The 21179-nt window shown below is 41.6% G+C and overlaps 2 protein-coding genes across 7 annotated transcripts in view; one reads left to right on the top strand and one right to left on the bottom strand.

The window, feature by feature from the left end:
- The first annotated feature begins 346 nt into the window (after window positions 1-346).
- LOC130848280 (nitric oxide-associated protein 1) lies at window positions 347-12632 on the top strand. 2 transcript variants are annotated; one of them, XM_057726560.1, is made up of 7 exons: window positions 347-1643; window positions 2569-2733; window positions 3674-3879; window positions 6780-6911; window positions 7948-8064; window positions 11751-11871; window positions 12315-12632. In XM_057726560.1, exons 1-7 carry the CDS (start codon window positions 494-496, stop codon window positions 12515-12517), a joined length of 2094 nt encoding a protein of 697 aa, XP_057582543.1. In that variant the 5' UTR covers window positions 347-493; the 3' UTR covers window positions 12518-12632. The 2 variants fall into 2 exon arrangements, with proteins under 2 accessions (XP_057582543.1, XP_057582544.1); XM_057726561.1 differs by lacking the exon at window positions 7948-8064 and having other exon boundaries at window positions 457-1643.
- The window catches only part of LOC130848279 (RE1-silencing transcription factor-like), a 31490-nt gene continuing 22675 nt past the window's right edge, over window positions 12365-21179 (bottom strand). For 4 of the 5 annotated variants that reach the window (XR_009052589.1, XR_009052587.1, XR_009052588.1 and 1 more), the window contains one exon: window positions 12365-12493. The gene's annotated coding sequence lies outside the window, so the exon portion shown is untranslated. The remainder of the gene's footprint in view (window positions 12494-21179) is intronic. The other variant, XM_057726558.1, reaches the window with a different exon arrangement.

The raw sequence follows: 21179 nt of genomic DNA, 5'->3' as shown, positions 1-21179 counted from the left end.
AATTTTTTTTAAAATGTTTAATAAATGTTATTTTTAGTCCTGTTGTACAAATAATGACACCAAAAAAAAGTCAAGATGTATTAATGAAAGGTTTTAATCGTGGCCATAAGTCTGCGGCATTCGATTTTCTATTTTCCAGTCCGAAAGACAAAAAAACACAGACTTTAAAAATGTAATTAACGGCAGGTAGGGCCAGCGGCGGCGCATTCAAGAAGCCTAAAAGCGGATAAACCCTCTCTTTAGCCTATTCGGCCAAACCACCTTACTCCATGCCCCTCACGCTTGTATCTCCGCTTTAAGTGGGCTCTGAGGCCCCAAAGCCTTCATCGCGAGAAGTCACGAGATTAGATGCGGGAGGAGGAGCCGCAGTGCGACGCTGACAAATGACGGCTTTCAGGTAGTCCCCGGCTGTCCCTACTGTTTTACGCGCCTCTGGTGCCACAGAGCACGTGCTAAGAGGTGACTCCGCCCCTTTGCCCAGCTCGCGTTTCTCATGCTGCCCGCGCTCCTCACTCGTAGGTTGCTGTGCGGCTTCCTGCGGGGATCCACTCCCACGGTAGCGCGCCGTGGACTCCGGGAGACGCTCCTCAAGAGGACATGCGCGGCCGACTCCTCCTCCCGGCGCCCGACCGGCCTGGGATGCGGGCTTCCCCGGGGCGCGACGGCGACGGGGGGTAACCAAGGAAGGGCTGACATGGAGGAGAGTTTTCTGTTCCCCGAGTACGTCCTGGATTCGGAGCCCGCAGCGACCCTCCAAGACCAGCTGCGGGAGCTGCAGCAGCGGCAGGAGGAGGAGGAGCGGCGGGTGCTGCAGCGGCGGGAGGAGCGGCGGCAGCAGAAGCTACGCGCCGGCCGGCGGGTGCACCCGGTCGTGGGGCACCCGGACCCGACGGTGCCGCCCAGCGGCCTGAACTGCTCGGGTTGCGGGGCGGAGCTGCACTGCCAGGACCCCGGCGTGCCCGGCTACCTGCCCAGCGAGAAGTTCCTCAGCGCGGCGGCGCAGGAGGACGGCGGGCTGGCACGGACCGTGTGCCAGCGCTGCTGGCTGCTGGTGCATCACCGGCGCGCCCTGCGCCTGCAGGTGAGCCGTGAGCAGTACCTGGAGCTGGTGAGCGCCGCGCTGCGGCGGCCCGAGCCCGCCCTCGTGCTGTACATGGTGGACCTGCTTGCCCTGCCCGACGCCCTGCTGCCCCACCTGCCTGCGCTGGTGGGCCCCAAGCAGCTGATCGTGCTGGGAAACAAGGTGGACCTGCTGCCGCAGGACACTCCCGGCTACCGGCAGCGGCTCCGGGAGCGACTGTGGGACGACTGTGCCCGCGCTGGGCTCCTGCCGCCCCCTGGCTACCGGAGGCCACAGCACCCCAGCGGGGCCCGGCCACCGGACGGGGAGGAGAATGCGAATCCTTCGCCCAAGTCCCGCACGGTGCTCAGAGACGTGCGGCTCATCAGTGCCAAGACTGGCTTTGGAGTCGAGGAGTTAATCTCCGTGCTCCAGCGTTCCTGGCGCTACCGCGGCGACGTCTACCTGGTTGGCGCTACCAACGCTGGCAAGTCCACTCTGTTCAACACGCTCCTGGAGTCCGATTACTGCATCGCCAAGGGCGCTGAGGCTATCGACAGGGCTACCATCTCCTCTTGGCCTGGTGAGCTTTCGGGCGCCCGTCCCCTTCGTTTTCTGAGAAGCTGGAAGTCTGATCGTGGTCCAGGCGCCTCGTCCTATATCCTTCCTTACTGTCCACCAGGGGCTGGCTGGAAGCTTCCCTTTAAAAATTCTCTACCTACTTTGGTCACATTTCTCTTGTGTCAGTTTAGTGCTTGAAAATTCAGTATGTGTTGTAGCAACTATTTCCAATAGAAATAATGAGCGTACTTCTATGTACCAGTCGCTGTTCTAGGCACTGCAAAATAATCAGGGGACAAAGCAGTGTCTGCTCTCTTGGAGGTTTCCCTGGTAGCTTTAGTTCTTTGTATGTATCTCCAGAAAAATCCTTCTTTTACTTTTTACACCTCCCTCCACCCCTGAGTCTCTCTCTTCATATCTTGAGTTTACTCATGAAAATACTATTCAGATTTAACATTTGAATAATTCACCAGTGCAATATGATATGTGGCTTTATTGGAAAGAAATGTCAACTTTGTGGCTTTAAAAAACGTCTGTAGTAATTGCAAAATGGGTCCTTCTGTGACCTGTTTGTATGTAACAGTTGGCAAAACAGACTACCTCATTTGTTCCTTTGAAACCAGTGTTGAACTTTGCTTAATAAGCTATACTTCTCTGTCATGGACTTTGGTTGACTTATACATAGAAGTGCTTTTATACCAGTGAGTAGTATGCAGAAGATGGAAAAAGATCAGGCCTATAGATTTGGCATTCAAATCCTGGTTGAGCTAGTGAGCCAATCTCTGAGCCTATTGCCTCGTGTAAAGTAAGAATAATTTTGTAGAGGGTTGTCATGAAAGTTAAGAGAAATAATCACAGTACCCAAGACAGTGTAGATCTTCCTAAGTGTTTTATTACATTTTCTTGTACAATGTCTATAACAACATACGTATTCTTTGATATTTCAGGAACTACATTAAACCTTCTGAAGTTTCCTATTTGTAACCCAACTCCTTACAGAATGTTTCAAAGGGAAAAAAGGCTTAAAAGAGATGCAACTGAAGCAGAAGAAAATCTTAGTCAGGAAGAACAAAATAAACTTAATCTCTTGAAGAAGCATGGTTATGTAGTAGGTAAGCATTTTCTATAGGAAGACTCCTATTTAGGTCTATGCTAAAAAAATTTTTTTAAGGTGAAATTGTTTTTTGTGTTTCGTTTTGTTTTTTGAATATTTATTTATTTGGTTGTGCCAGATCTTAGTTGCAGCAGCCAGGTTCCTTAGTTGTGGCTTGTGGGCTCCTTTGTTGCAGCTCGCCACCTCCTTAGTTGTGGCAGTCAGGCTCCTTAGTTGCTGCTCACTGGCTCCTTAGTTGCAGCATGTGGGCTGTTAGTTGTGGCATGTGGGATCTAGTTCCCTGACCAGGGATTGAACCCGGGCCCCCTTCATTGGGAGCATGTGGTCTTAACAACTGCACCACCAGGGAAGTTCCTATGCTAAAATTTTTTGTTGAGCAACATGAAATAGAGCCCTCCGGGGCTAGCCAGTTTTTGTGGGGAGAGACACTTCCTCTTTCTGGAACACAGAGGACTTTTAGAGGCAAGGCTACTGTTTGGAAACCCAGAATTCACTGTGCTGGGAAAATTGAGACAGTAGATACCTGGAGAAACCTAGGAAAGGAAATGTGAATAACTGCCTCTCTGGCCATTGTCAGCAGTAGAAGCATTTTCACTAAGATACCAGCCCCCTCTTTGCAAACCAGTACAGGTTTTTGACCTGTAGCAGCTTTGAATTGGATTGAACCCCTTTCCTTGGTATCTCTTTCCAACCTTTCTTTACTAAAGACAGTTTGATTTCCAACATTCTTCTCCTCCACCCAATGTGCTCAGCCAGCGACACATACTTGATCACTACAAGAGTCTGATTGCCACTGCTAAAGTATCATTGTAGTCTCACTTCCTTCCAAATACCGTAGTTAGTCTTATTAACTTCTTCAAGGCAAACAGAAGAATTACCTGTCTCAAGTCAAAAGCTTTAAAGGAGTTGACCACTAACTTCAATATAACTTGTTCTAGGAAGAGTTGGAAGAACATTCTCGTATTCAGAAGAACAGAAGGATAAAGCTCCCTTTGAGTTTGATGCCCATTCACTAGCCTTTGACATGGAAAATGAACCTGTTTTGGTTGCAGATAAATCCACCAAACGAATAGAATTGACCCCACTAGATGTGAAAGATGCCCGCTGGTTTTATGACACCCCTGGAATTATAAAAGAAAATTGTGTATGTATTTAATGTCTTTTAGAAACATTAACTTTCTTTTTCTTTTTTTTTTTTGATTTGTATTTTATTTTATTTTTTAATTTATTATTTTTTTGGGGGGGTACACCAAGTTCAATCATCTGTTTTTATACACATATCCCCGTATTCCCTCCCTCTCTCGACTCCCCCCCCCCCCTTGAGTCCCCCCCCCCAGAAACATTAACTTTCAATTGCAAGATTATTGTCTTAATTGGCAGAAAAAGAGGAATCCTTTCATTTTAGACTCAGTTCTGAGTCATTCATAGGAGAGTTTCAGGGATGAATCTATATGCCATCAAGTACTGTATGCCATTTGGTAGATGTCACTGCTGACAACCTACTTTTATTTTTGTGGTTGTTACCTTAGTTAGGGAGACATTTACAGGATTTTAGATTTTGAGGTTGGCAGAAATCATAAATATCACTGCAGTCCAGCCACCTGTTCCATGCTTGAATTCCCTCTATAACATATTCACCAAGAGGTGCGTCCACCTGAAATGAAGTAAGGAGCGACTCACCACCAGCTGAAGCAGTGTCACCTCACCTCCCAAGGTCACACGTTTGGTCTTTGACCTGCTCTTTACATTGAGCTGAGCAGTCTCCCTGTAACTTGTACCTGTTGTTCCCCAAAGGTATATGGAACAAATGTAATGCCTCGTTCCCTTTGCCAGACACTGAAGTGTTTTAGAGTATAATGTCCTCTCTCCCTCACTCTATCTTTTTCTTCTCTTTCATTAGTCATCCAACAAACATGGACCACTTACTGTGCTGACATAATCCAGATGGTTTGTCTTCATTTCCTATAGCTATTCTGAGAATAGGCAGTGAACACAGGACCCTTTCCAAAATGAATTCTGATTTGTTTTTGTTCTAGAAAATATGATACAAAGGACTAAATTTCTTATGTAAGTGCCTTCAGATGAATCTAATTTAGGAATAGGATCAACTCTACATATCTTTTTAGTTTTTTAAAATATTTAATTAATTGAGTAATTTATTTATTTATTGGCTGTGTTGGGTCTTCATTGCTCCCCACAGGCTTTCTCTAGTTTCAGGGAGCAGGGGCTACTCTTCTTTGCAGTGCTCAAGCTTCTCAGTGGGGTGGCTTCTCTTGTTGTGGAGCACAGGCTCTAGGCACGCACAGGCTCAGTAGTTGTGGCTCGCTGGCTTAGTTGCTCTGCAGCATGTGGGATCTTCCCGGACCAGGGATCGAACCCGTGTTCCCTGCACTGGCAGGTGGATTCTTAACCACTGCGCCACCAAGGAAGTTCACCTCTACCTATCTTGCCCTTATATATCTTTCGAATCCAATTGCAGGATCTCTTGAGCAACTTTGATTTTATCTTAAATTCAGCCTATATCCTCTATATTTGTTATATCTCACAACCTTTTATTGATTTGTGGTTTTGATCATTATCCAAGTCTTTGAGTCAAGTGTGCCCCCAGGATACTGCCTTTCAACAGATCTACTAATCAGCTTCCATTGAATCTGGTTAGTGACCAGGTTCTAATTTACCTAGTTATCTCTATATATCCCTTTGAAACATTAGATTCTTAGGTACTTTCCCTTCCTTTGCCTCATCAGAATCACTTATAGTTTCATTCTCAGAATTTGATAATCCCTATATAGATCTTTTAGCTTTTTTTCTTTTTTGCTCTCCTAGAATAATTGTGTCCAGTCTTTACTTCCTTAGCAATGCAGAACTTCAGCGTAACTATACTGCTTCCTAGTAATGTTCTATCACTTTAACTTCACCAACTCGTTCTTCACTTTTGGTCTTGGTTAGGTCAGGGATAGCAGTTACTTAAGTCGTGTATACCCTCTTCTCAATTAGTCAGAGAGGCAAAGGATTTGCTAACTACTATAGCCAGCAGTGAGACCCTCAAGTTTTTAGATATAAAAGTTCTCTCGGGCAGTTTGATTCTGTCAGTTTATTGATATATTTATTTAATGCCTTGAACCAGTGTTTTCCACAGTGAACCAAGGAACTCTGTTGTGAAGTATTGGGGTCTCTGCTAAAAAGTTTAAAATATTTCTTTACTGCAGGTGGCTTTTAATGTGCTTTTTAGAACACAAATACTGAAGAAAACTACTTGCAGCCCCCTTAACGTATTTTCTTGTGCGTCTCCCTATGCAGCATATTTTTTTTTATCTCCTTGTTATTTTTCTTTAGAAGCAAGTTCACAAAAGATTTTTAGCCATTTTTTTACTTTCTCAAAAAATTTTTAATCAAATTTTGATTCCTTAAGTCTTACCAGAATCTTGTACTGCCTGACTTTTCCATTTTCTCTAGTCGGTTGAGGAACTCTTCATCCTTAGAAGCCACAAGATTCATAAATTTCTCTCATTTATTTGCTGAGTATTTGGAGGAAACAAATAAACTGAAGACTGGAATTTAGAAAAGCTTCTTCAAGTTCTTTATCTACTCCTAGAATGGGGTGATCATTTTCATTTAATGCACACATAGCTGCCACTAGGACGGAATGTAACACATTACCTTACCTTTAGCTGAAAACTGCTGCTCCCTAGAGGGCTTGACGAGAGAATATATTTTCTCTCCTGGGATTGAATCATCAGTGTTTTCTGTTCACTTCATCTCAAATTTGACAAGAGTTCGGAAGATGCTGCTGTTTCATATTCCTAAGAAGTTATTTTGCCATTACTCAAGATTAAGTTGTGAAGCGAGTAGAGCCATCTATAAATTGATTCATTTAGAAAGAATATATGAATTTTATGTGCAGCAAATTCTGAAATACATACTTTGATTTATTGTGAAGACTGGAATATATAATCATAACTTTTTAATCTTATAGGTAAAGCATGATATATCAGATGTTCATTGAAAGTAATTCTCTAAAAAAATCTGCACTTTGCTTTACAGATTTTAAGTCTTCTAACAGAAAAAGAAGTAAATGTTGTTTTGCCAACACATTCCATTATTCCAAGAACTTTTGTGCTTAAACCAGGAATGGTTCTATTTTTGGGTGCCATAGGCCGCATAGATTTTCTGAAGGTAAGGAAAGTCTGTACTGTTGAAAAATGACTTTAGTATTGGGATTTACTTTAAGGAAGCAGATATATGATCAAGACTGGCAAAATGTTGATAACTAGGCCATGACTATGTGGGGGTTGATATACTATTCTTTTGTGTGAGTGTGTGTGTTTGAAAATGTCTATAATAAAAACTTGGGATAATGAAATGGGGAAAAAAAGTAATAGGTCTTAAAAAACTATATCTTCAATAGGCAGTTGAATGCCCCACAGTTTGGCATTAAGAAAAGGTACTTTTCCTCTCCTGTGGTATTGTTTTATCTGGAAATCAGAGGTTATACCTTTAGGTGCAGGGTTAATATGCATTAAATAAATCCCACACTCTTTATATCCCAAGATATGTATACTTTTATACATGTATTTTTTGGTTTAGTATTCATTTACATAGCATCATTCAGAGATTTTAGAGCATCTATAGAATTGATCTCCATTTTGCTGAAGTGAGGAGAAAAATGGAAAATGAAACTTGGACATGTCCAACAACACTGAATGCAGCCTACAGGCCATTGCCTTAGCACACTTCTCAGGTTTGCGTTTGTTCATAATTAATTTGGAAGTTTAGCCTTTACACACTTAAAATCTTATGTATTATCTTAGAGACCACATAGAATGTTAATATTTTACACCAAACTTTACACAGGGGCACTTTTAAAGCAGACAGCGTTTTCTTTTGTTTTTTATAATAGACGTTTGTTTGGTTTTTTAAAGTATCAGCAAACCTATGGAAGAAATCATAGTTTTATATAAATGGGTGAAATGCAGTGTTTCTGCCATATTTTGCCCTCTGCCCCTTTTTTTTTCGGCTGTGCCACACGATATATGAGATCTTAGTTCCCTGACCAGGGATTGAACCTGTGTCCCCTGCAATAGAAGCACAGAGCCCTGACCACTAGACAGCCAGGGAATTCCCCCAATTTTTTTTTTTAATCGTACTTTGTAATGTGCTGATTTTGCAAGCTTTTAATTGTATAAAATAAGTTCCTTCTTCCTTTCTTAAGGGAAATCAATCAGCTTGGTTTACAGTTGTGGCTTCCAACTTCCTTCCCGTTCACATTACTTCATTGGACAAGGCGGACACTATATATCAGAAGCACGCGGGTCACACATTACTCAAGGTGAGGCAACACGCTTTGATGGTTGCATAGTTAGGTCAACACAATAGTCCCACAGCCTTGCTAAAAAAGCCTTTGTTGGACAGAAGCAATTCTGTTTCACCCTCAGCTCGCTCTCCCCTGACCTCATTCACCTTGAGGAATTGTATATAAAGTGACGTAGGCTCCCATAGAAAAGAAATGTTGGATTGGACTGATACTAGAATAGTGACAGAGCTGAGTTTTCTCTAGGTGACACTATCCAATACAGTAGCCACATGTGGCTATTTAAATAAGTTAATTAAAATTAAATAAACTTTAAAATTTAGTTATTCACTTGCACTAGCCACTTTTCAACTGCCCAGCAGTCACATCATTGCAGAAAGTTGTATTAGATAATGTGAGTGAGGAGAAGTTACAGATTTTCTCACAACAGGGAGATGCTACTGGCATCTAATGGGTGGAGGCCAGAGGTGATGCTAAACGTAATGCAATGCACAGGACAGCCCCTCACAACAGAATATTACCTGGTCCAAAATGTGAGTAGCGCTGAGTTGAGAAGCCCTTGTCTGATTGGAAAAGCTCTCCTTCCAGGTTCTTAATCCCAGACACTTAAGAGATTATCATACCTCTTCTCTCCTGCTTTACTTGCTCCTTCCTTTGATCTGTTAAGCAGTGTGTTAAAATTTCTCTGATTCTTATTTTTTTTTAATATTTATTGGGACTTCCCTGGTGGCGCGGTAGTTCAGAATCTACCTGCCAATGCAGGGGACATGGGTTTGATCCTTGGTCCAGGAAAATCCCACATGCCAAGGAGCAATTAAGGCATAGTAGTTGCACCACAACTACTGAGCCCACGTGCCTCAGCTATTGGAGCCCGATCAAGCACACCAAGAGAAGCCACTGCAATGAGAAGCCTGCGCACCACAACTAAGAGTAGTCCCCACTCTCTGCAACTAGAGAAAGCCCACGTGCAGCAACGAAGACCAAACACAGCCAAAAATAAATAAGTAAATAAATTTATTTTTTTAAATATTTATTTGGCTGCACCAGGTCTTAGTTGTCGCATGTGGGATCTTTAGTTGTGGCACACCAGCTCTTATTTGTGGCATGCATGTGGGATCTAGTTCCCTGACCAGGGATCAAACCCAGGTCCTCTGCATTGGGAGCACAAAGTCTTAACCACTGGACCACCAGGGAAGTCCCTCTCTGATCTTTAAAAATCAAAACAAAACTCTGTCCTGCTCGTTCCTCCTCTTTACACTCAGGCTTACTCCTGCTCCTCACATCCCATCCTTCGCAGCCCCTGTTGTGCCCCTTCAGTGCCACTGAAACTGTTCCAAGTTCACCAGAGACTGAGTGGGGCCTGTTTACGGCTCTTTAACCAAACATGTACACACTGTTGGCTAGTGTGTAGTGTATGATGGCTAAGATCAGTGGAGCCAGGATGGGTTCAAATCCTGCTCTGCTCCACCAGGTAACGAAGCTGTGTGACTTTAGGCAAGTTTCCTTCACCTCTCTCTGTTTTACCTACACCACGGGGTTGTGGAGAAGATCAAGTGCCAGGGCACTGTTGTCACTGCTGCATAAGTACCTGGTGAGGAAGAGAATGATGGGACACACCTCCTGCAAACACACCAGGTGCGTCCAGTGCAGAGGTGATTTACCATGAAAATAAGTCAAAACACAGAATACACACCCACCCTTCAACAAGGATAAAACCAACCTGACTCGAGAAGTAAATGCTTCTTTCTCTCTGGAATTCCTAAGAAAGCCAGAGTGAAATTAAAACTCCGCTGAAATAACTGCCCTAAAGGTAACACTCCAGAGACATATAGGGTTGCTGGGTAGGGCTCCACCCCATGCCTCTGTGTAGTCTTCGGAGTGGACTCACTGATCTACTTCTCAAAGCAACACCCAGGCTTCTCTCCCTGTATGATACAGATGGTTTCTTGGGCTGCTCTGTGGCTCATCCATGCCTTCTGGTCTTCTTACTCATCTCTCAAGTCAAAGTCAATCCGGCCTCCTAATTGTCACTGAGACCAGCCTCATAGTCCAAACTGTAATCTCTTTCTTTAGGCTGTTTTGGAGATCCTTAGGTATTTTCCCAGCTTCCAGTTTTACTGCCTTCCTCCCACCCCCACCCCACCACAGCTGTAGTTCTCAACCAGGGTTGACTCTTACCTCAAGAAAACACTTGGTAAAGCCTGGAGACATCTTTGGTTTTCACAACTTGGTGGATGCTGAGTAGAGACTGCTAAAAAATGTGCAATGCACAGGATAGTCTCCCCCAGCAAAGAATTATTCTGCCCAAAAGTTCAATAGTGCTGACGTTGAGAAACCCTGCACTATTCAGATTTTTCTAAGCTACAAAGCAGGCACAGTATTCTTTGATTCTTATCTCCTCTTTTCCTGCTTATAATTCCGGGCTGGTTCCACATTACTGAGAGAAGTCTACACTGATAGCCTCATCACTAACGCACACACACACCACATACTCTGCACACTTAACTACAGTTCTCTCAACTCATCACCTTTCTCCAATTTTTGTGCCTGTATGTGATACTAACCCAGGATACCTTTCCACTGAGTTAAATTCAATCTGCTTTTCAAATTCTGCTCTTCATTAATGTTTTCCTTCACCAAGCCACATTCATTACTTCCTTCACAACCATAGTACTTAACAGATGCCTCTCATCACATTTCTTACCTTGTAATTTATTTTTTTAATATTTATTTATCTATTTATCTATTTATTTATTGGCTGCATTGGGTCTTTGTTGCTGCGTGCAGGCTTTCTCTAGTGTGGCAAGTGGGGCTACTCTTCGTTGCAGTGTGTGGGCTTCTCACTGCGGTGGCTTCTCTTGTTGCAGAGCACGGGCTCTAGGCGTGCAGGCTTCAGCAGTTGCAGCACATGGGCTCAGTAGTTGTGGCTCATCGGCTCTAGAGCGCAGGCTGAGTAGTTGTGGCACAGAGGCTTAGTTGCTCTGTGGCATGTGGGATCTTCCCAACCCAGGGCTTGAACCCATGTCCCCTGTATTGGCAGGTGGATTCTTAACCACTGGGCCACCAGGGAAGTCCACCTTGTAATTTATTAACTTGCTGTTTCCACCTTCTGATCTCCTCGGGAAAAGGAACCATATAGTAATATCTGTCTTTGCGTCCTTAGTGCTATACACAGAGAGATCTATTAATAAACAGGTAAATTATTATCCAGTTACTTCCAATGCATAGAAACACTCATAGAAACACCTGTAAACATAGAAGCTGAATCTTATTCATTATTCATGTACCCTTGAGATGTAATGAGGCAGGGATTAATCTCTGTGTCCAGCCAGGCCTATAAGAACTAAGGTATTTGAAAGGATGTTACCTTAATTGCCCAAAATTATTGTGTATAAGGCTTTATGGAGGGCTGTAAAAACAGTGTTAGCTAATAAAGCAAGATTCTGCTGTCTGGAGGTTACCACCAAATGGATGCCCACGTGGGGCCCTTGTCACTGGGATCTATAGTCTTCATCCCATCACAGAGCTCCCCAACTTTTCATTTGACCTAGAAGTGAATTAGGGTTTCTTCAACAGTTGAATGTTTAAAAGGATTTTATTCTTCATACCTGTACAGTATTATATTATCAGTGCCTTTCTTAATATTAGAGTCATCAGGGGTTTAATTTGAACTTCCAAATATCTTCATCTCCTCCCAATGGAAGGTTCCAATGGGTGGAGAAGAAAGAATGGCAGGATTTCCTCCTCTTGTTGCTGAAGACATCGCATTAGATGAAGGACTTGGGGCATCTGAAGCAGTGGCTGATATCATGTTTTCCTCTGCAGGTAATTTTACACCAAGCAATTTTTTTTTTTTTTTTGGCCACACTGAGCTGCATGTGGGATCTTAGCTCCCTGACCAAGGATCAAACTCCCACCCCTTGAAGTGGAAGCACAGAGTCTTAACAACTGGACTGCCAGGGAAATCCCTACACCAGGCACTTTCCAAAAAGTGAATAAAGTAGCCTTATTGACTTTTCATATATTTTTATACAGATGTGCTTCACCGACATAAGCTGAATATTTTAAGAAATATGTGCTAGATTATTCATAAGATGCAACCTACTCTGAAAATAAACCTGTACCTTTTCACAAATGCGTTGTATGCTTTTAAAAAATAGAGTGAAAGACAGCAGTAGCCTCCCTTGGGTCTCCATTTTGAGCTGTGTCTGGTGTTTTTAATAAGATGGTTGCTAACACCATTTGTGTTCTCTCGTGGGCCTGCACAGGTTGGGTAGCAGTAACGCCACAGTTTAAGGACCGACTGCACCTCCGAGGCTATACCCCTCAAGGAACAGTTCTGACAGTCCGACGCCCACTCTTGCCACATGTAGTCAACATCAAAGGAGAGCGCATCCAGAAAAGCGTGGCCTATAAAACCAAAAAGCCTCCTGCCCTTGTGTACAATCTGCAGAAAAAGAAAAGAAAATAAATATATGAAACTGATCTTTTCACACTGAAGATTAACTATATAGAACATACTGTGTACATTGCATTGCATTAAATATCGCTATAATAAAGCCTTCCGCCACCCTTTTTAAGGTACCAAGGACCATGCCTCTTTTTAATAAATTGAGTTTGTAAACACAGGTTATTTTTTTTGGTAGGGTATGTATACGTGTGTATCTGTAATTCAAATATATCTAAAAAGGAGTTCTGCTACATTCAGTTTTCTCCCACTACTATTTTGTATTGAAACCTGATGGCATTTATAACTTGGACGCTAGTTGAGAGAGCAGCTTAGCAGTTGGCATATGAAAAAATGGCAGAAAATCAATTTCTCCAAAATACATGGGCTTAAATGAGAGAGAAGTGAGCGTGTGGCTCTGCTCCACACAGTCATCCAAGGACCCAGCTGGGGGAAAATGCCATGGCTTCCATCTCTGGGTCTAAGGTGGTTGCTCAACTTGCCATCCTTTCGCAGCCATGGGAAAAAGAGGAGAGTGAAGAGCACGCAGCTCCCTTATTGAAAAGAAGGGGGGAAAGTTGGACGTTCCCTGCTTCATAGTGTCCATTGGCCAACAGTTACATGGCCACACACACCCCCATGAGGAAGCTGGAGGATGTAGAGGGAAATGGGGATTTCGGATTTTTATTACTTAAGGGAAGAAGGGGAGAATGGAAGCTGGAAAACAAGTAGAAATTTCCCTTAAGTAATCTAAAAGTGCCTGAAAACCTTAGAAAAGGATTCATGTTATATCTTTCTGGTATTCAGTTTCTTCTGCAAGGATCAGAGCACGTTAACCATTTTATCAACATTTGCCTGTAAACACTGTATAACATCACATCAGTCACAAGTCTTTACCTTTATGTATTCCTAATTAAGTGGCACTAGAGCTGAGGGCAATGAACTGGCGAGTCAAGTCCCAGATCCCAGTGCTGAGACAAATGCTTGTGGTGTAAGCTGGCCTCAAATGCATATCCATGAGCTTCCTGTAGACTCAGATTTAGCATGACCTCAAGGTGATAATTGAGAAGTACCCCTGACTTTTCCAGACCCACCCTCTAGAGGGCGGTAGCTTCCCAAGATGAGAAAATGATTTCTAGTTTATTTTGGAGAGAATGGAATACTGTTAATTTTACAAGTTGAAAGTGTGACCATTATGTTTCTATGTACTGTTCATAGTTTGGAGCTTAGGCCTGAATCTTTAGGTAAAATGAAATATGGTAAACTTGGCATCTGTGGGAAAATACAGAACTCAAAAACTGATGCCGCATTTTACCTTGAAAACTTATCATGTATTTTACAAAGCAGAACATTTCTCCCTCATCTTCTCTCTAGGCTTTTAGAGCCCTTGACTAGCAAAGATTCCAGTTTTAAATGCTCATAATTTACATTCTCAGGTTTCTCTTACCTCTAAAATTCAATGGTTATGTTTTGACTGAGGCATATCTAAAAATTTCCAAGGTACTTTGCTAGCAGTTTCAAACAGTGCAATTTACTAAGTTTCAGTTTTTCCGAGTTATATTAGTCTGAGTCTTCATTTTCTCATGTATAAAATAAGGGAATGACAGTAGATATTTCTCAGTCCTAACCTCATGATTCTCACCAAAAAACAGGCAGCAAAATCAGGAAAGGATGGTTACAATACCTCAGACAATTGTGCCTAGACAGTTGAGAACTGGTGCTAGGATCTGCTGTTAATTTACAACACATTCTGCCAACCTAATGCAGCCCAGGATCGCTGCTGGTCTACCCAATTGATCTGCAGTGGATTTTGCTTTAAGAAAGTTCTCTTGCTGTGTTGGTTTCTGAGCATAAGTCAGCTTACTGATACTTCTTAATCCATTGAGATCTTAGTATGAAGAGTGCCCTTCCATCCCTAACCATTTACACTGTGGCAGCACACAGAAATTGGTAAAGAGTAGAAATTAATGGCAAGGTGTCAGGACAGTCCCCTTATGTCCACAGAACAGAGGTGGTTTTGAGGGGCTAGAACATGAGCAAGTTTATACCAGTTCGTTCTGCAAGCTTGTTGTGTTCAACATGTCACCCCTTTTGTATTCGTGACACTTTAAAAGAAATAAAATATGTGCCATCAAAGAGCTTTTTGACGTCTATGTGATATTAAATTCAGTTTTATTTTTTAAAGTTCCATATCTTTCTTCCCCTCTTTAAAACAGCATTTTCTTGCAAGTTACTGACACAAAGTAAAGTTTAACACATTTTGTATTTTTAATCACCCTGAACAGCAAGCCCTACTAATTATTAGGGCTTTACTGTGTAGTTCCCCAGAGTCTAAATTTACTTATGTTACTTGCAACACTTCCCATGACAACCAAGGAGAAGTGGAGCACAGATGCAATCCTGTGTGCTGTGTTTCTTGATCACTCAGACGCCTTTAGCAAAATGGGAATCAAGGCTAGTTTCCTGCAGATGACTAACTTGGAGCTCAGCTGTGCCAGACCTGGCAGAGCTGTTATTGCTTCATGAGTAGGCACCCAGCACTTGAGCTGAGGCGAGCTGTTCTGTAGACGGCCTCTGATCATTTACCCTGGCTTCCCTCCCACTTGGCTCGGTCTTGTGGAGCAACAGAATCATTTCCATTCTTTCTCACACTGTTCCCTTTTCTCTTGGCTGCTCTCCTCCTCGCCAGAGGATTGTTTTCTCTCAACTGTCAAAGAGTAATGCCTAAATAACCAAAACAACTTCAGACTCATGTGAATCCAACAGATAGCACCTCTGCCTGCTCTTAACGTCTCTGTCACGTCGTCTGCTCCAATGATGACCTGTAGTGGGTGGGAATGGCTTATGATTAATATTTTAACATCATGTAGGAATGATGCCACACTTTTCCCCTTCACGTCAAAGACCATTGATACTCTCTCATTTAGTGCAGGAGTTTCATGATCTGAATATTCTTTATAAGTCTAGACCATGCTCAAAACACTCATGGCCCCAGGTTCCTGTTTTTCAGAAGCTTCCTTCTGCTTCTCAAACAATTCTCAGAATTTACCTTCTGGCTAATCAACCTAGTGGAAGAATTTGGTTGTAATATTCTCGCTGGTAGGTGCAATAGGTATGATACTTAATCACAGACACTGTCAGCACCTCTGGCCAGTAACTGTGGTAAATCTGGGGAAACTGAGGCCAGAAACACACAAAGACACCTGCTAGAGGTCGACCACATCATCAGGTGACTTTGGACATGAGAGACTGCCAAGATCCTTTCTAACTTTTCAGTAAGTCCCTGGAAAATAGCCAACATTCAATGCATGAATGAATGAATTAGGAGAAAGAGGGGACTTTTCTATTTGGGGGTTGTTTTTGCGTTCCCTGAAAAACAGCAATAGAGCAGACAAATTCGCTTAGTAGCATTGACACTTTTTAGGGTTTCTTCCTGTCCTGCCTAAAGGCAATACCTTAAGATAGTTGTATTTAAGACTATTAAAAGCTGCTATGATCATATGATAGCCCATATAGCTTCTCTTCATTCCTTTACATTCTCATAGTAACAGTGGCTAGCCCTTATTTAGCACATACAAATGAGCCAGGCACTGTTTTAAGCATTTTATGTATGTTAAACTGTAACCTTAGAACATGCAGGAGGTACATAATATTATTATTACCTGTATTTAGAGATGAAGCTGAGTTAAAGTAACTTGCCCAGGGTCACATAACTAATGAGTGACAGAGCTGTGATTCAAAGAAACACAAGCTCTAGCACCCTGTGGGTTTAATTATACAGTGAAACTGACTTTTTTTCCCTTTCAATGTACAGTTCTATGGATTTTTAGTATATGTATAGGTTCGTTTAACAACCATCATAATCAGGACAGAAAACAGCTCCACCAGCACCCAACAATATATACAAGAGCCCATCACAAGTCTAAAGTCAAGACCTTTTCAACCTTAGGAGGGAAATGTGTTATCTTAGAAAAGAAAAGCAACCTACTTTGAAGACCTTGGACATTAATGACACAATTTCCTCGGAAACTGTTACTGCTACTTTCTAACTTCTTTTGAATCCTCCCATATACAATTCCAGCCTGAGAAGAATATTCCTAAAAATTATATATATATATACACACAACACACACACACATATATATTTCTCAGAGCTGGTGGATTGGGGGGGGGGGGGGGGGGGGATATGCTGCACCCTTGCTGTGTTACTTCAGCAATGCTGCCCAAACCTAAACAAGTGTCCCACTGTTATTTCCATGCTGTCTTACCATCTCAGGTAGTTTTAAAGTTAAAGTGCTTTCATGGCTGGCTGGGAGTCTTTTTACACTGCTAATGAGCTTTGCCAAGTACCACGGACAGATCACAGCGTGTGTGGAAATCTTAACCCACAATATTGATTAAGAAAATAGGAAATTACATACACAGGAAATCTGGAATGCAAACATCCAAAGAATTAGACCACTAAATATCCTAAAATAGAAACCGATTTAAAATCCTGATCCTATTAGTGATATAGGAGAACTGGTGGTCCTTATTTATTCACAAAACCAATAGCTTCAAAAACCAAATTCGGCCCTAAACTTGTTTAAATGGCCTTGTCTTTTCCACTTGGGTAGCACTCATCTGTTTGCTGTTCCTTTACACATCTTACCTTCACTAAAAGGAGATCCTGGCTGCCCAGTTAAAGGCTTTTTATTAATCTCCATTTTTCCTCAGCATTTAACATCTGGCCTAAAAAACTTCCCTTTTTCCTGACTTTAAACTATGGTTCAATATTCAACAGGAAGGAAAATTAGAAAAATGGGGACTACTGTGCCTTAAAATATCAGATAAAAGATGTATTTTATTGAAGCACTAGCTAAAGAAAATGTCTTTTTCACTGGACAACTAAGGCTATTACATAAAGTTAGTTCTGAGGAATGTGTTGAAGATTTGCAACATGGGAACTTGACTAAGACTACTCAACAAAAGAAACAATGCCTTACAGTCCCACTTACCCACTAACTCCCCCACTCAGCATGGCTTCAGTAACTTCTAGGTATAGTTGCTCATTTGTCAATTGGAAATGCTTCTTTTTAAACTAGATTGAGGGCATAATTAGGTTTGTATCCACATCTGTTGCTGAGTAACTAACCACCCCAAAATTTAGTGACTTGAAACAAACTTCTATTTACTCTTTAGTTTGGCAGTTTAATCTGGGGTCAGCTCAGTGGTTCTTCCGCTCTATGGGGACATGCATTTGCAGACCTCTCTCCATGTCAGGAGTTTCAGCTGGGATGGCTGTAATAGCTGGGAAACCTGGGCCTTTTTCCATGGGTCACTCTCTCTACCTAGAATATCATCCCAAATTAGGCCAGTTTGGGCTTGTTTACAAGGTGATCATGTTCAGAAAGAACATGAGAGTAGAAGCTGCAAGGCCTCTGGAGGCTGAAGCTCAGAAATCACCACGCAATGTCACTGCTGCATTCTATTGGTCAAAGCAAGTCGCAATGGCACCACAGACTCAAGCTGACTGGAAGGGCTGCAAAGAATCTGTGGCCACTTGCATCCACCACAAGGTTTCAGCATATTCATCACCTTGAGGAAAAATGCTGTATAACATGTTATCTGTTTTGACCTACATGAAGAGAATCCACTGTAAATTTATCAAATAAAAAGTTTGATGTTGACTTAAATTTACCTCAGGAGTCAGATACATAGAGCAGCTACGTGACAAGGCTGTGGGATTTTGATTCCAGCATAAATCTTTTAGGAATAGTTGGTTTGTTTTTATTTTTGATTTTTTTTTACTGTGCATTATTTTCGTAAATTTAAAATGAAAAAAATCCATTCAGATGCAAATCTAGGCTAACTCCACTCCCTTACCACATCAGTGCTGGAACCACACCAATGCTGGATATTAAATGAACCCATTATCAATCATTCCGTTATTTTAAGCAACACGAAATTAAACATCCAGACATATTAAACATATACATCTTCTGTGTTTAAAAAAAAAAAAAACTTGAACATAAAGAATGCAAGACTTGATTACTATCAGCAAATCTGAAAGTTCTATCTTAATAACACGGGCAATAAACATAACATATAAGGTTGTAAACTATGGGTTCCCTGAACAACTCCATTTCTCATGGCTCCATTTCACATGGAGTCCACTCTCAAAGTACTTCCAGATGGTCAATCAATTCTGACAATAAACTGATAAAATCAGATATACCCATACAATAAAACATTATACAATAGTTATAAAGAATGAAAATAGTCCTAAATACTAACTAAAGATCTCCAAATTCTACTCATTGCAAAACATCAATAATCCCAGTTATGTAAAAAGCACAGAAATCAAGCATTTCAATATGCACACACATATGGACGTAAAGGGTTAATATTAACCATTAACAGTAGTTAATTCTGGAAAAGAAACACATGAGAGTAAGAATAGTAGGAAGAGAGCTAGTCAAGATAGATTTTAACTTGTTTCATTTTATGAGTATGTAGTTGTTCCTGCATTATGTGATCTTTAGAAAAGTAATTAGAGCACACAAAAAAGAAATGAAAGGTGTGGTATCTCAAAATCAGTGTAAGAATTAGGGGACTTCCCTTGTGGTGCAGTGGATAAAAATCCACCTGCCAATGCACACAGGTTTGATCCCTGGTCCGGGAAGATTCCACATGCCGCAGAGCAACTAAACCCGTGCACCACAATTACTGAGCCTATGCTCTAGAGCCCATGAGTCACAACTACTGAGCCTGTGTTCTGCAACTACTGAAGCCTGAGAGCCTAGAGCCCATGCTCCACAATAAGAGAAATCACCGCAATGAGAAGCTCACACACTACAACCAAAAGTATCCCCCAATCGCCACAACCAGAGAAAGCGTGTGATGAGCAACAAAGACCCAACGCAGCCATAAATAAATAAATAAATAAATAAATAAATAAATAAATAAATAAATAAATAAATAAATAAATGTTTTAAAAAAAGAATTAGGATTCTGTTCTCTAAAATTGCTCCTTCTGGTGGTAGAATCTTGACCACTGGTAAATTTCCACAATTTAATCCTTAAGACATTCCATCAAGCTTTCATAAATTTTATAGTACTGTTATGAGGTAAGCAGGGAGAAATGTGATATATCTGAATTTCAGTTGTTCAATGTGATAGTCTCACAAGAATCTCGTTTAGGAACCTGAAAGGGCACCCCCACTCCCCTGCACTGGATGAATGGGGGTAAAAAAATAACTGTCAGATAATACATGAAACAAGAACCTGGGTCTATGGGGAAAAAGGAAAGAAAGCTCTTCTTGATAGAGAATATCAGTTACCATAAAAGATATAATTGACTCAAGCAAAAATCAACAGAGCTAAAATCACTGGGTTTGTTGAAGGATAAGATAGTCACACTATATCATCCCATAGAATATTAATTACAAAGGGAAATAAAAAATACAGTGGAGAAATATGGTAGACACCACATTAACCAAATAATAAAAGTTAACACAAGCAACAAGATCATGTCCCTTCTGATGTAATGCACCAGTACTTACTACTCCTGCCAAGATGCATAACCTGAATTGAAGCATGAAGAAACAATTAGAACAATGCAAATTAAGAAACATTCTTTACATAGCTTCAAACTCTTCATGTTGTGAAGGGCTAATGCTAAGGAGTTGTTCCAAATTAAAGGAAACTAAAGAGATGTGACAACTAAATACCATAAGAGATTAGGAACAGGGAGACTGTTAAAGGTTAGTATTAAGACATTTGGGACAATCTGAACGACACCAATCTTTAAAGTCCTGAATTTGATTATTACAGCATGATTGTACAAGAAAATGCCCTTATCCTTAGGAGACATAAACTGAAGTATTCAGAGATGAAGGGGTATGCCTACAAGTTAATTTCTGGGGGTCCACCACATAATAGACACATAATATACAGAAAGCAAATGTGAACAGTGGATCCAAATAAGGCATACACAAGACTTTAGGGTACCATTCCTGCAACTTCTCTGTAAATTTAAAACATTTCTCAGTTTCTTAACAAAGTAGCTTTCTCAAGACTTGGTATTTCCTGCAACTTGAGTGAACTCTCTCCCTTGCCTTGTTAATGCACCCAGACAATACCAGTCTATGAAGTGAGATTTCTGTATTACCAGAGTTTTTAAATTATGGTAAAACAACCATTGTATATTAATTAATTGAAATCAAGGAGAAACACACACAGGAAAACACCGGACACAATCCTTGGCCTGGGCAATCAACAACTATTTGCCCTTCTGAGCGCCAGATATTGTTTTAGGTACTTGAGTAAAGCAGTGACTACAAAACCATTCTGACTCTAGTGGAGATTACAATATCATTTGACACAAAAATCCACATACTACTTTAACATTAAAAGCTATTTTCCAAGACATGCAAGAGAAGCAGGTGGACTGTACAACTTAATCATGCCAAATAGGACTTCCCTGGTGGCGCAGTGGTTAAGAATCTGCCTGCCAATGGAGGGGACACGGGTTCGATCCCTGGTCCAGGAAGATCCCACATGCTGGAAGATCCCACATGCCGAGGAGCAAAGCCTATGTGCCACAAGAGAAGCCACCGCAACAAGAAGCCTGCGCACTGCAATGAAGAGTAGCCCCCATTCGCTGCAAGTAGAGAAAGCCCATGTACGGTAATGAAGACCCAAC

Source organism: Hippopotamus amphibius, chromosome 3 (genome assembly GCF_030028045.1).
Source record: "Hippopotamus amphibius kiboko isolate mHipAmp2 chromosome 3, mHipAmp2.hap2, whole genome shotgun sequence".
Classification (NCBI taxonomy): domain Eukaryota; kingdom Metazoa; phylum Chordata; class Mammalia; order Artiodactyla; family Hippopotamidae; genus Hippopotamus; species Hippopotamus amphibius.
Note: the sequence above shows the minus strand (reverse complement) of the source record. Positions and strands in the feature narration are given on the sequence as shown.

What these genes read in the sequence shown, in the direction of transcription:
- LOC130848280 (XM_057726560.1), top strand. Translation starts at nt 494, where the DNA reads ATGCTGCCCGCGCTCCTCACTCGTAGGTTGCTGTGCGGCTTCCTGCGG. An exon ending in TACCATCTCCTCTTGGCCTG is followed by an intron (nt 1,644 to 2,568) that starts GTGAGCTTTCGG and finishes TTGATATTTCAG; the next exon opens with GAACTACATTAAACCTTCTG. An exon ending in GAAGCATGGTTATGTAGTAG is followed by an intron (nt 2,734 to 3,673) that starts GTAAGCATTTTC and finishes AACTTGTTCTAG; the next exon opens with GAAGAGTTGGAAGAACATTC.